This window comes from Pseudophryne corroboree, chromosome 2 (assembly GCF_028390025.1).
Source record: "Pseudophryne corroboree isolate aPseCor3 chromosome 2, aPseCor3.hap2, whole genome shotgun sequence".
NCBI classification, from domain to species: Eukaryota; Metazoa; Chordata; class Amphibia; order Anura; family Myobatrachidae; genus Pseudophryne; species Pseudophryne corroboree.
This window is the reverse complement of record NC_086445.1, coordinates 100439304-100452821: the sequence shown is the minus strand read 5'-3', so window position 1 is coordinate 100452821 and position 13518 is coordinate 100439304. Positions and strand designations below refer to the sequence as shown.

The 13518-nt window shown below is 42.6% G+C and overlaps 1 protein-coding gene across 6 annotated transcripts in view; it reads left to right on the top strand.

The window, feature by feature from the left end:
* The window catches only part of MSANTD4 (Myb/SANT DNA binding domain containing 4 with coiled-coils), a 69222-nt gene that overhangs the window by 31637 nt on the left and 24067 nt on the right, over window positions 1-13518 (top strand). For 5 of the 6 annotated variants that reach the window (XR_010202697.1, XM_063951558.1, XM_063951561.1 and 2 more), the window contains exons 2-3: window positions 4818-5417; window positions 9403-9504. Coding sequence is in view for 5 of the 6 variants with exons in the window: in XM_063951558.1 (XP_063807628.1) it covers window positions 4938-5417; window positions 9403-9504 (582 nt within the window). In the remaining variant the exon portion in view is untranslated. The remainder of the gene's footprint in view (window positions 1-4817; window positions 5418-9402; window positions 9505-13518) is intronic. The other variant, XM_063951560.1, reaches the window with a different exon arrangement.

The window sequence follows — 13518 nt, the reverse complement described above, 5'->3', positions numbered from 1 at the left end:
TCCATTCTTATTTATAGGTGTTACATAAATGAGATATGTTACACTAATAGTACCGAAACCACCACTACAGGAAAATGTCTGCATGTTATAGGTGCTGCGACAGAGGGAAATTAAATAATTAAGTAAATAATTCCCTTTTGCTTTCCAGCAATAGTCCTATAGGTCTGCATGTATAGGGGTCCATTATAGGATCCCTATGCATGCAGACCTATAGGACTATTGCTGGAAAAGCAAAAGGGAATTATTTACATCCAGTCCATAGCGGGATCCTTCCTTTTGTGCTTTACAGACATTTAGAAAAATTGCGGGAATATAAATCTAACGAGGCTTGATAAACAACTAATATATTCACATTTGGGAGAAGAGTATAATTCACTAGGTGGCCTATAATAAGGAACCCCACTAAATGTCGTCATATTATGGGAGTCTTCCTCAAGTTTTCTAATCTATTTTATAAACAATTCCTAGCACAATAATTGGCTCAATTAAAAGTCCTTACCCTTTATGAATGATACAGCTTTTCAAAACAGAGAGCTATTATTTAGAAAACACCCCTGAACAAGTCGCTATAAGACGAAACGCGTTGGATGAAAGCTCTTTTATTTCCTTTTTACATGAATAATGTTTAAACATACAACTGTATTTTCAATATAAAAGAAATGTTCATTATCATTTCATTTTAATGCAAATGTGAATTTAAACTATATTGTTCTTACAATAAAAAGATATATGTGTTTTAAATACGGGTGTTTATATGTGTAAGGTCATCCTCTCTTTATGAATTATCTGGTAAAATTAATCTAATTACATCAGTTTACAAAATAAGTGCGCTCCACAGAGATATCTTTGTTATTTTCATTCTTATTGATCTCTATCGACAAGGGATCCGCTCTGTGTTGAAGCTTGCCCCTTTTTGGAAATATAACAGTATTGATTTTGGCTAATTTAGAACCGACTAACTACATAAAGAAAACAAAACTTCAGTAGTGTATACTAAGAGCGCATTAAGGGATTATACTATTTTATATATGTTGTTGTTTTATATATATATATATATATATATATATATATATATGAAACATACTGTATATAGGAGGTTGGAGAATCTTTTATGTGTATTGAGTTTTGTGGTTTACTCTCCCCCCCCCCCCCCCTTTGTCTCAGTGGCAGTCTGGTTGTTCTGTGCATCCTTGCATTATTTTACTGCATGAGGACCCACCATAACTACTGGGAGACTTACATGGATCCATCTTCCCTATGTTAGATTTCAATCTAACCTTTCATCAAATTTTCAGAGGTGTCCCGTGTTCTAGTAATTCACTTATTATTATAATTTTTTTTTAAATTCTGCCTGGAATACTTTTGATTTTTGTTTTATGTTCTTATCATAACCCCATCTGTTCCTTTTCTGTCCCTGTACATACAGCCAATGTACTCTTTTAGTTGCCCATCTCTGAACTTTTTTCTTTTTCTTTTTTAATGTATTTTAGTATCTACAACTGCCAGATCTGTGCAGTATTCAAAGTGATACTATACCCGTGACCAATAAAGTGATATAATATACCGTAACATCTCTCTTCCTGCTACTAATACCTCTTACTGTACCACTGTGGACATTACATAACACCATCTGTTTTCTGCTTTAGGATTTTTGTGTCCCCGGTGCATTATTTGGCATTTGGAAGTATTAAATATAAAATTCCGCATTTTAGCTAAATTCCTCTATTTTCTTTAAATCTCTTCTTTTACCCCTTATGAGTATTAGCTACGTTACAAATCATTGTATCATCAAAGACATGTTTCTAAAGAATTTATTGTCAAAGTTTCTTTAATAACTATGTCATTTTTCTTCTGTTTGCACCTTTTTTATTTTGTGTTTAGCATCTTGTAGACTTGCTTAAAGCTTTTTTTTTAATTTTACAGTGATTGAGTTTGTCTTTATTTCTTAAAAGCAGTTTTGTTTTGTTTTAGCACTTCTAGCAATTGCAACTTTCTTGTAAAGCCACATTGGATTTATCATCATTTGTTTTACTAACATAACTGGCCCAAATCTTTGTTACTGTACATGTGGCTGGTGGGGTCATTCCGAGTTGATCGCTCGCTAGCTACTTTTTGCAGCCGTGCAAATGCATAGTCGTCACCCACAGTGGAGTGTATTTTAGCTGTGCAAGTGTGCCAACGCTTGTGCAGCCGAGCAGTACAAAAACAGTTTGTGCAGTTTCTGAGTAGGTCTGAACTTACTCAGCCGCTGCGATCACTTCAGCCTGTCTGGGCCCGGAATTGACGTCAGACATCCGCCCTGCAAACGCTTGGACACGCCTGCGTTTTTCCAACCACTCCCTGAAAACGGTCAGTTGACACCCATAAACACCTTCGTCCTGTCAATCTTCTTGCGATCGGCTGTGTGAATGGATTCTTCGTTAAACCCATCGCCCAGCAACGATCCGCTTTGTACCTGTACAATGCGCCTGTGCATTGCGGTGCATACACATGCGCAGTAGTGACCTGATTGCTGCGCTGTGTAAAAAACGGCAGCGTTCGGTCAGGTCGGATTGCCCCCCCCCTATGACTGTTCTACTTGTGTCACTGTTCCTGCTCTCCACCTGTCAATCCCCACCCTGTCAGAGATTTACATAATACTTGTATTCAGTGCAGTTCTGCATTACCGCTGGCTATACAGGGTGGTCCATAAGTCCAGAAACACTCTTATAAAAAGTTCAGTTTTTGTTAGTGCCATTGTCATTATTGCTACTACCTGAAAAATAAATCTCAGTTAAAACTGAGAATGAATAGATACAAAGAATGACTTGTTTTTCTTATCAAATTCTGCATCTGTTTGATGTCACATGACCTTCCCAATTAAATTTTTTAATTTGCATTCAATATGGCCGACTTCAAGATGGCTGCCATACTGGTGACATACCCTAAAAAGTTTTTCCCCACTCCTATATGATATGTGTAGACACTGGATTAATATTTCCTTAGTCATTTTTATAAGTGTGGACCACCTTATATATTATATCAATGGAACAATGGTCAGTATAAGCCAAGTTCTATACTACAAACACAGATTGGTTCCTTGAGCATAGGGTTCCCAAACTGTTTTGCTGACAGTTGCCGCATGCAAGCAGTATAGAATGTCACTGCTCATTAAGGGGGACATTTACTAAGCAGTGATAAGAGCGGAGAAGTGAGCCAGTGGAGAAGTGGCCCCATCAACCAATCAGCAGCTCTGTATCATTTTATAGCATGCAAATTATAGATGTTACTTCAGTGCTGATTGGTTGCCATGGGCAACTTCTCCACTGGCTCTCTTCTCCGCTCTTATCACTGCTTAATTAAATGTCCCCCTTAGTCATTAGCTAATTATCGTTAATAGCAGGTGTACCAAAATCTTCCAAATAGTTATCTCAACTTTTATTGACACCCCAGTGAGTTCCTTTGTCTTATTTATCATGTTGCACTTCTGGTTCATAAGTTCTATTTAAAAATCTCTTTTTCACCGGTTAGAGTAAACCGTTTCATACTTGCCTACTTTTGAAAAAGCATTTCAGGGCGATTGTGAAAGCAATACCTACTAGTGTGGCGGTAAAGTGGACGTATAATGCTCCTCCTGAGAGGTGTGTCTTAAAAGTTTACTACATCCAAATGCGAACAAGCCCCAAAGCAGTTACAGATTTGCAGTATATGACATATATTACAGTTGCGGCTCAGTAAGATCTAGCTGATGAAAGCACACAAGAAACCTTGTGCTTGTAGCCATAGGGATCCTTGGGGCAGATGTATTAAGCCTGGAGAAGTGATAAAGCAGTGATAAGTGCAAAGTGATAACGCACCAGCCAATCATTACGGGTTTGAAAAATGACAGTTTGGAGCTGATTGGCTGGTGCGTTATTACCTTCCACTTATCACTGCTTTATCACTTCTCCAGGCTTAATACATCTGTCCCATTGTGCCTTAAACACAAGCAAGGAAATGGCGCTGATCTCATTTGAATGTATATACCTCTGGTTTCTTAATGGGGGTAACGCTCAATCGAGGAGATTGCAACGAGGGAGGAGATTGATAAATGCTAGCTAAAAGTTGGTTAGTTGCTTGGGTCACTTCCACACTTGTTCATGTCTCCACTCTTTAGTAAGTTTGATACATTTGCCCCAATGTATTTATGCAGAAGGACAGCTGCTGGGATATGTTTATGATCCATAGTCCTAACTCTCCCAGATCCATGTGTAGGCAGTGTCGGACTGAGACATGAAGGGCCCACCAGGAGAATGTCGTGGTAGGGGCCATGTTTAGGGGTGTGACCAGTGGGCCCTTGATAAATATATATAGTAAATACTTCTAGTGCATGCATGATAACGTACCAGATTAATAACAGCAATGCCCTGTCAGAAATACACCATAGACTTGTGTAATATAAAGTAACCTATATATAATGTATAATTCAAGTAGACAGTCTGGATCTTGATCCCTTCAAAGAGGAGGTGAGGGGCCCCCAGGCAGTGGGTCCCACTAGGGGTTTACCCTGTACCCCTGTGGGCCTGTCCAACCCTGCGTGTAGCTCACACAAATTAAAGATTGTAGTACATAATAAAGCCGGAAAACAATATATAATAACAAAAAGTGTCCATACTTATGCACGTTGTCAGAAATCGAGACACACTAAGGGCCACAGCACCACCAAAGAGACTTTGAACTTTGCCTTGGCCAATTTGTGCAGAGTAAATTTATGTAACTTAATGTAAATGAGTGTAAATGCGCGCTATACAACTTACATTATTTTAAATTTAACAAGATGTTTCTATTCCTGTCTCCAGAATTCTTTAGGAAAAGCAAATACTTAATCCGTAAAACTGGCAAAATTCAGCAGAAAGAAGCAGTTGCCCCAGATCTTTCCGGCTAGGACTCATCTTGGTATTTCTGCTGATGCCAAAAAAATGACCTTGCAGCCTTCAATGATCAAGCAACTAAAGAGGAAAAGGAAAAGTAACTTCAGCGTCCAGGAAACGCAGACCTTGCTAACAGAGATAAAAAAGAGGAGAGATGTCATTTTTTCCAAACAGCTGAACACCACAATTAATGAAATGAAACGCAAAGCCTGGGAAGAAATAGCCGAGTGTGTCAATGCATTGGGTGAAGGTGAGCAAAGGACTGGAACTGAGGTTAAACGAAGGTATCTTGACTGGAGGTCCCTTATTAAAAGAAAGAGCCTGAATTCTGATGTGAAAATTGGAAGTTCTGGAATGCACCTGCCATTGTCTGATCTAGACTCTATAATCGATGATACGGATGAAAAACCAAGTTTGTTAACAGGCGAGTCCAATTTGGAGTGGAAAAATGGGTCGGATATCCGAGACGCAAACGACTCAATGACCGAAATCAAAGTTGAAGAGGATGAAGAACCTCAGAGCTTTGAAGTAAGAATAGTTTCCATACGATTTCCTGTTCTAGGAATTGGCAAAAAAAAAAACCCCAAAAAACAATAATTTCCTATTTAAAATCATAACTTGGTCACAAGCATCCATCATTTTAATTGTGGGTCATTTTACTCATGGCCATCTGAAAAGAGCCACTGTTTATAATGGAAATTTATGTATCTATTTTTTACCTGTTTTTTATTTTTGAAGAAGGATATGTTAGAGGCACATGAGGATAGTTACCAAAATGATGATTGGCAGCCAGTACTGGTTGTAAATTAAAGGGGTCTTTGTATCGGATCCAGTCCCTAGGTCGACAAGACTTAGGTCGACAGTGTCTAGGTCGACCACTATTGGTCGACAGTAAGTAGGTTGACATGGTTTCTAGGTCGACAGGGACTCTAGGTCGACATGCCAAAAGGTCGACATGATTTTTTTCAAATTTTTTCCTTAATTTTTTTAACTTTTTCATACTTTACGATCCACATGGACTACAGTTGGGAACGGTAACCTGTGCGGAGCGAGGCACCTTGCCTGAAGCATGGCATGCGAGGGGACACGGTGCACTAACTGGCGTTCCCCATCACTCTATGAAGAAAACGACACCATTTTTTTAAAACTCATGTCGACCTTTTTTCTTGTCGACCTAGTACATGTCGACCTAAGTCTATTCTATCTAACATACCACACCCCTTTGTATCAATGGTAGAATAGTTTGATGGTCTAAGGTTTTAAATGTTTTTTTATGAGGGTGGAAGTGAGGCAGTGTAATTGAAGTTTCGATGCTTGGAATCTTGGCCATGTTCTAAAATAAGGTGTTGCGTAAAGCGGTTCTATAGGGGAGATTTATTAAAGCCTGGAGATGTAATGTGGAGAGAAATAAGTCACCAACCAATCAGTAAAATGTAAAATAACAGAAGCTGATTTGAAGGTTCTTTATCTCTCTTCAAGGCTTGCTACACCTCCCCCTATTTTCTTTAGTTTTATATAGTACATCATACTAATTGAATTACATTGGCTATACAGTAATCATTGGTGACACAGCAATTGTGATGTTGCATAGGCTCTTAGTGTGTGCACCTGTTGTCATCGTACACAGTATGCAGCCATTTTGTGGGCTGAGAATGATGCCTATTAATCCACTAGGAAGCTGTACTAGTACTGTCCTTTAACATTGGTTCAGCCCACAAAATGGCTGCCATTACTGTCTGTTGCCTACAAATTTGGTTCACTATTCCATAACCTCCAACATGACCCGTTCCATTAGGTACAAAGGGGCAGATGTATTAACCTGGATAAGGCATAAGGAAGTGATAAACCAGTGATAAGTGCAAGCTGATACATGCACCAGAGCTGATTGGCTGGTGGTGTATCACCTTGCATTTATCACTGGTTTATCACTTCCGTATGCCATCTCCAGGTTAATACATCTGCCCCAAAATTCTCTGTTCCTGGACTTCTTTGCCAGTGACAGTTACAGAGCACAAAATTCAAATAGGGGAGCCACACCAACTGCCATTGAGTCCTGGCTGGTAATGTTTGACAGTGTTTGGGGTGGCAGTTGGTGTGGTTCCCCTAGTTGAATTTTGGACTGTGCTGCAGCCCCACCTCTGTAACTGCCATTGCCAAAGAAGTCCAGGAACAGAGCATTTTGGGTGGGATGTACTAATGTACATCGCCGCCCTGCGCCACGATGCTGATCGCATATGTACTAACATATGCGATCAGCATTGTGGAGGACAGCTCTACCGATAAAAGCTGTCCTCTGCGATGCACAGCGGCAGCCTGACTTCCGGGATTCGGCCCCAGAAGTCAGTCTGCACATGCGCGGGGTGACGGGGGCGGCCGCAGGGCATGCTGGGAGGGATCCGATCAGATCCCTCACACAGCGCCGCGGAGAGAAGCCCATAGGCTTCTATGGACTATCGCCAGCTAAAGCTGGCGAACCCCGCCGCGGCGCTGACCTGGCGGCCGGGGGATAGTACATCAGGAAAATGTGGTAAACGGGGTTTACCGCATTTTCCGCTTAGTACAACCCGCTCTTTATACCTAATGGAACGGGTCATGTTGGAGGGTATGCTATTCTAGTATAGTAATATTTTGCCTTGAGTTAAACCACAAAATGGCTTCCTCTGAAGAGTGTAGGTCGCACCTGCATGGTTAGAATTCACTTATTAAGATTATCGGGCTGGAACATTTGATGGCATAACATTGTTGATCTTCACAAATATGACAAGTTTTATGGGCCCTACACACTGGGCGATACAACTGATAGATATGAGCTATCTTGTTCATTAATGAACAAGATACCATACCGTTCATATCTTTCAGTATGGAGGCACTAGCGATAAACGATGCGCGGCCCAGCGCTCGTTCATCGCTGGTGCCCCGTCGCTTGTGCATGCAGGCCAATATGGACGATCTCGTCCATATTTGCCTTCACTGCTATGGAGACGGGTGACGGGGGGAGTGAAGAAACTTCACTCTCCCCGTCACTGCCCCCGCTGATGGGGGTGGGGTGGGGGGGATGCTCGGCGGTGGATCGCAACGTGTGTAGGGCCCATTAAGTCAGTTAAAGTTGTATTTTAGTGTTACTCGTGAGGTAATATGCGATGTTGTTTGCTGTGACATTCTATAGCAAGTGGCTGACCAGCAGCACACAGACGGTCAGCTTTCTGTCCTGCTCCCTTTTCTACTTTTGATTAACAGGCATTGCTGCTTGAAATAGGAAGTAATTGTGAAAAGAAATTTACCCGAAGGTAATTTCACTCCTGGCGCTAGATAAGGAGGTTCACCACAGCTGCTATTATACACAAAAGGGTTGGTCAGACCCTGAACTGCAATTGAAACACCAAAAAAGGAAGTATTAGCGCTTATAGGTAACAAATGAGAAGATAGGTCACAATGAATCACAATTTAATAAAAAAGCATGTTAAAAACTGCGTGCTAAGCACATATAAATGAAAAAACAATAATACAAGGCCTTGAAAAAGTTGCTAGAACGCAACGAAACGCGTTGGTAAGTCCTGCCGCTTTGTGCCCACTCCCTGTCTACTGGAAGACCTTCACCTGGACCAAGTCCCCACCAAGCAACAGCATTTGGACTTTTTACAAAGAGAGTTCCTTTCACACCGTGGAAGCTCCATTTCATCACCAATCGAGGAAAAGCCATATGTGGACGCAGTTCCACTTAAATACCTTGAGAGACACTGGTGGTAACTATTATTCACAGTTGTGATTTGCATGGGCTCTCAGAGTCCAAGGGGATTAACTATCGGAACAGGTTTACTGAACTTTTCTTCCATAAAAACCTTTCAATCGGGAGGAGCACTAATCACTTTATGTATTATTGTTTTTTCTCAATATCCACATTTATTTAAGGGTGCCACTAATGACACCATGCAGTTGGTATAACAAATCAGACAAAATGCCAATCCCACATATAAATATAACAAGGATACAGGTGGTTGACAGAGACACGAGACAGACGGTAGAGAGGATCCTCCTTGTGAGTGCTTATAATCTAGAGGGATGCTGAGACACTAGGAATTTACAGTGGCGGGAACGGATGGTAGCTGGTAGTAGTGCGCAGAGGCAGGGGGATTTTGAGTAAACTATTGAAGTTTGGAGAGATTCAGGTCAGGCATGAAGGACCTTCCATAACACAGGAGCAGCACAGGAGAAGTCTCAGAGGTGGGCACGAGAGGTGGTTATCCAAGCAGAGGCAAAGTGCAAGTCACTGATTTTAGTGGTGTAATACAGCAGTGCCCATGGAACTCCTCAGCTAGCTTATAGAGGTTATCGTTGTTTTATTCTTTCAACACCCAGTCTTGGTGATAGCTCCTCTTTTACTAACACGGCAAACCTTGTATGGTAATTATTATGTCAGCCCTAGACCACTTGTCCAAAATACCATCCAATACACTTACATATGTATACCTTTTATCAGACAGGAAAACTACATTGACCTCTTCTGACATTACAGGGTCCTAGCTGGAAAAAGAGAATGTCACATCCTTGCTTGGGAATCCAGTTCAACTCCCGTCAAAATAGAATTGTGTATAATCAGACGCCTAATGATGAGAAGGTATGTGACCCTTAATGTTAGAGAGATCAATGTGACTCTACCACACCACAACAAAGACCAGCACAGGCCAAAGTATTTACTATGTTGTATCATTAAACATCTGCAGCCTCTATAGCAAGTATAAGTTACCAAATAGTACTGCAGCCAACACAGCATTCAGACGCCTCTTGGTCACCATTGCGTAGGCTCTTGGGTCAAAGATAGTCTGCTTTATCCAGCAGCTTCTACTACCCCCTATATACACATATCCTTTTTTCAGGTTATATTGAAGATCTAGTTTCTAAAGACATAGGGGGGTATTCAATTAGTGACGTTTTTTTCGACCAGTCGAAAAACTGCACCTCTCGCCCGTTTTTAGGTCGAATTTACATTTGACCTATTTAATGCTCGTGGCGTTTTTTCGACTGGTCGAAAAATCCGGCACTGGCGAAAACCACGTGTATCGGCAAATTTGCCACTGATACACATGTTTTGGCGAATTTGCGGGCGTTTTCGACCATTTTTTGATGCAATTTTTCGAGCATTCCGATTAGAAAAAAAAAGTGAAACGGCATGGGCGAAAATGGATTAAAAAATGGGCGAAAACGACTGCAATTGAATACCCTGTGTCGAATTAGTGCAGTTTTTTCGACCAGTCGACAAAAACGGCACTTAATTGAATACCCCCCATAGCCATAACTAGGGCTCTGTGAACAGCACCATCGCCGACCCATGCCCTTATGTTTGTCTAGCAGGGGGGTTGGAGCTGGGAGACCGGCGCTCGGGATTTCATTCGGTCAGCATGCCGACCCCAAGATACCGGCAGGAGAATGCCGGTAGGGTGGGCGAGCGCAACAAAGCCCTCTGCAGTCTCGCTGTGCTCGCCACGCAGCGGGCTCCATGGCTCGCTGCGTTCGCCGCAAGTTCTATTCCCACTCTATGGGTGTTGTGGACACCCACGAGTGGGAATAGTCCCTATGTGTCTGCATTCTGTCTGCCGGCATTTTGATTGATCGGATCCCGACTTCGGCATGGTGACTGCCAGGATCCCGAGCGCCAGTCACATGACCACATCCGTAGCAGAGTGCCTTTAACAGTTGTAACTAGGGGTGTGCTAGCATTGCTGCCACGCAGGGACACCCCACGGCTGTTGCTTCTGTCTAGCAGGGTGCCTTGAACAGCCCCCCTACAGTCAGTATCACCAGGCAGGCAGAGCCAGCAGAGGCCTGCATGGAGCACTCTTACAGCACTCGCTAAAGAGCACCAGACAATGATTAATCTCTCTTATGCTTTCCTCAATGGATTGACAGGTGGGCTCTGGGTGGAGTTATGGAATAATGTACCGCCTTCTGTAAATTATAAGGATATTATGGGTTACTCAGAAGTTAGTTCTATGACCGTATAAGGTCATGCACCTCCATGATGATTTGTAATATCAGAAATAATTGACAGTATTAGGTACATTCATTCTTATAATACACATATTCCTAATGGTCACATCAGAAATTATGTTTTATAAGCAATCACATCAGAACTTGACATTTATATAAAGATAGATAGATAGATAGATAGATAGATAGATAGATAGATAGATAGATAGATAGATAGATAGATAGATAGATACTGTACACATGTTCTATATAAAATCCGATAAAATAAATATAAAGGGAAATAAGAAAATTTATATTCAATACAGTGTCATGTGACATCCATCGACGGGATTTCTTCTCGCACCCCCGGAGGTGCGAGCAGAAATCCGACAAAAGTGGTGGCGTGATGCCGATTTCTGCCATTAGTGCGGTGGAAACAGCGTTGTGCCGGTCACTTAAGTCGGAGAATGCCCGTTCTCCCGAAAAAAGACCCTGTTTAGTCCGAGAAAATGGGCATTCTCCGACTTACACTGCGCTGTATTGAATAGCGCTGGGAGCTAATTCCTGGAACTTGTCTAATCTTAACATGTACTAAAGCCATGATAGCTAACTCCAGCCCCTTAGTGCCGCAGAACAGGCCAAGTTTTAAAGGGACATTCATTTCAGAAATGTTCTCAATCGTGCCTAAATCATGGATGGATGTTATCCCTCTGTACAGGCTATGAGGCCGTTGTGTGTGATATCTCTGTTCCTGCCTGCTATCATATTTTTGGAACTGTTCCACATGGTCATTCCCCAAGCATATCATCGCACAGTGGTGTCAAATAGCCCATGCCATTTTCCCACCCCACACAGTCCTTGGTATTGTAAAGGTCTGTCACACTGCTATGGCAGAAGAACGCTGGAGGAGATATAGGGCCTGATTCTGGGGTGAATGCAGATCCCGTTGCAACTGCGAGTTCATACGTAGTGGATCTGTGACAATATGCAGCAGGTATCTCAAATCTGGCGTTTGCGTACACCATTGACCGCCGTCACTAATTCACCGGGACAGATGCACAGTACAATTCAGTCACATGTGTATTACATTGAAGCACGCCCAAATGCGCAAACATCGACATAGCGCCTACCTCTGAGTCAGGTCCATAGAGATTATGGGGAAAAGAAGGCAAACCTTGGCACTATGCTTGCTTAAAAGTGAGCTCCTCAATCAGACATTATGGGGTATATTCAACTAAAGTCGGATCCATTCCGACATGTATTTGTTGGAATGGATCCGACAACCCCTATTCAATACCCATCTTAATTCGACTTTTTCAAGTCGAATTTAAGATGGGACGCAGAGGAGGCTAGGGGGGCGAGCCGCGGGGGGACAGCCGGCGGGCGTACAGGAGAGATCAGCGCTACAGTAGCGCTGCAGCAGGATGTCACTCAGCCGCCCGACCTCACAGCAGCTTCCACCCGGCTCCAGCAGCGTGCTGTAGCTGGGTGGAAGCTGCCGTGAGGTCGGGCGGCTGAGTGACATCCAGCTGCAGCGCTACTGTAGCGCTGATCTCCCTGTATGCCCGCCGGTTGTCCCCCCGTCTCCCTGCGGCTCCCCCCTCCTCACCTCCTCCGGGTCCGCATCTCAGTCCGACATCATTTTGATGTCGGACTGAGATGGTCGAAAAGGTGGCCAAAACCTGTCGGATTTGGCCCCGTTTTCGACATTAACACGTGGATCGGCAGCTATTCCGCCGATTCACGTGCTTTTCGACAAGTCGAATTTATCGACTTGTCGAAAAATGTTGCAAAATATTGAATATGTCGGATCAGGATTCGACCCAAAAAAGTCGAAAACTGACGTCTTTTCAACAGACGGCAGATTTCGACTTCAATTGAATATACCCCTTAGGGGGTAATTTAGACTTGATCGTAGATGTGCGAAAAAAACACACATCTACGAACAAATTCTTTGACATGCCCATGTCCTGCCTCCCCCCCCCCCGCTGACATGTAAAAGCATTTTTCTAGTAGCCGAAGGCAGACGGCTACCCGCCATGTTGTTGGCCGCACCCAGCCACCGTGACCCATCCCAGCATTGGCCCGGACACGCCTCCGTTGTCCGGACCGCACCCGTTGTCCGGATCCCGCACCCCTCCAGGTCTTAAACTGCGTTCTGCATGTGCAGATGTGCAAAAATCGCTTCCGGGGTCAGAATGAGGCCCTTAGCTTTATCATAGAAACTAGAGGATATATTTAGGAGCATGCTTTACACGCAATGTCAACGGTGCTTTAAATTCTCAGATCTGGCCCTCTGAGAAGCAGCATCTTACAAAAGTACATACAGTATAGCCCTAAGTGTAGTCCTATAACAAGGATATTTTTCTGCATTTTATTTTACAATAGACAACACAAAGGGAAAAAAATACATATAAAATCCTGAGACAGAGGAAAAATACTGAAATAGCCAGTTCTATTGTCTTTAAGAAATATCTCTTATTCCTGACCTACTAGGTAGGAGCAGTTTTGCACTAAAAGGTTATTGAAAGACATCAGCAGGAAATCATTCCACACAGTAAAAAGCAAATGAAACAGACTTTATAAAGTCAATGAGGAACAGCGGTGATGCTGAGGTGTGACGGTATCTGGATGATAGAGCTACACTGTTAGACAGTCAATAGGT